The following is a 1,800-nucleotide window of genomic DNA, read 5'->3' on the forward strand; positions in this document are numbered from 1 at the left end:
TTCAGGGGTTCTTGCTTCAACAGTGATTGAACGGAACCTCTTCTTCCTCCAATTTAAACATTCCACACTTCAGCGGTTTTTGTCGTATAGAATTCTATTTTTGTACGTTTTGATAAGAAAACGCTAAAACCAGCCGAAATGGAGACTTCTCAGATTCGTCAGAACTACCACCGCGACTGCGAGGCCGCCATTAACAAGATGATTAACATGGAGCTTTACGCCTCCTACACCTACACCTCCATGGTAAGGAGCTCCGAGTGTGTGCTGATGTGGTGGGGTTGGAGGTGGGGTTGGAGGTGGACTGCAGACTGAGCGGGTATAAGATGTGTTCGTGTGGCTTATAGTTCAGTTTGTTTACATGATAATTTTAACACAGGCCTACTACTTCACTCGCGATGACGTCGCGCTCGAGGGTTTCGCGCATTTCTTCAAAGAGAACAGTCACGAGGAGCGCGAGCACGCGGAGAAGTTTATGTCCTTCCAGAACAAGAGAGGCGGCCGCATTTTCCTCCAGGACGTCAAGGTAAATCTACACCTGCATTATTTATACTAAACATACTTCATTTCACTTTATGAAATGTGTTGAAGTGGTACGTGACGCGTCATTGTCCCCACCCCCCATTACGCCTAGCAGTGGTATGATCCGTTTCTGTCCAATCAGCACGAAGGTAGACGGCATTAAGAGTCAAGAGTGTAGTGAAGATAAACATCCCACTGTGTGATTAATGATGTGACTCTGCCCCTTCAGCTCACTTCTACCACAGTTACTCACCACATTGTGTTTTGTTTTGTTTGTTTGTTTGTTTTTTTTCTTTTTCCAGAAACCGGAGCGTGATGAGTGGGGCAGTGGACTGGAGGCCATGCAGTGTGCTCTGCAGCTGGAGAAGACTGTGAACCAGGCTCTGCTCGACCTGCATAAACTTGCATCTGATAAAGCAGATCCTCATGTGAGTGTCTATTAGTGTTCTGCTCACACACCCATCTGTGCAAGTAGTCTCGGATGTGCTGAGTCACAGTGGTCATGTGTTTGTGCCCTTTAGTGGAAGCAGACGTGTTTAGGATCACGTAAGCAAAGTCTGCTTGGATCAGTGCCTCCACTGAGGAACTGAAACCTTTAGAGGATTTTCTATACACTGAAACTCTTCAATAAAATGTGTTCAGACTTCATTCTGTCTTACTTCATGTTTACTGTCAGCTTAGGGTGGGTGGTGGTGTGTGGTTTTGTTTGTGTTTTTTATTTTATTTTATCTTTTAATTCAGTATTTTATCTGACTTGATCTTTCTGTCCATCAGCTGTGTGACTTCCTGGAGACTCACTACCTGAACGAGCAGGTGGAGGCCATAAAGAAACTGGGTGACCACATCTCCAACCTCACCAAGATGGATGCTGCCAACAACCGTATGGCCGAGTACCTGTTTGATAAACACACCCTGGGAGGAAAGAGTTAAATTAACTCTCGTACATTGACCTTTTTCAGTTTCTAACAAGAAACCTGATCTGTCCATGCAGGGTTGAGTTTAAACTGAAAATAAAGCATGGCATTTCTGTGACTTGAATCCTGACTGATTCTGATGAATAAACATTTTTGAGCCACACTAGCGGCTGAGTGTGTTTTTCTTTTTTTTTCTTTTCTTTTTTTTTTCTTTTTTTTTTTTTTAAATATGATTTGACAGTGAGGTTGTGGACCATCAGACATGGCTTAATGTTGCAGGTGGAAATGAGCTGTGTTTTAAGTTAAAAATCTGAGCTGTGTAATGAACTCTCATGAGGGCTGGAATGGCTCGGGAACTTCTGAGTGT

At 43.7% G+C, this 1,800-nt stretch overlaps 1 protein-coding gene across 1 annotated transcript; it reads left to right on the forward strand.

Moving 5' to 3' along the window:
• On the forward strand, nt 1–1,596 carry LOC100528069 (ferritin middle subunit). The gene is given in 4 exon segments (NM_001200339.1): nt 1–243; nt 377–523; nt 822–947; nt 1,294–1,596. Coding segments are annotated over 4 exon segments (534 nt in total). The 5' UTR covers nt 1–138; the 3' UTR covers nt 1,450–1,596.
• Nucleotides 1,597–1,800: the final 204 nt, after the last annotated feature.

Source organism: Ictalurus punctatus, chromosome 2 (genome assembly GCF_001660625.3).
Source record: "Ictalurus punctatus breed USDA103 chromosome 2, Coco_2.0, whole genome shotgun sequence".
In the NCBI taxonomy this organism is placed as follows: Eukaryota; Metazoa; Chordata; class Actinopteri; order Siluriformes; family Ictaluridae; genus Ictalurus; species Ictalurus punctatus.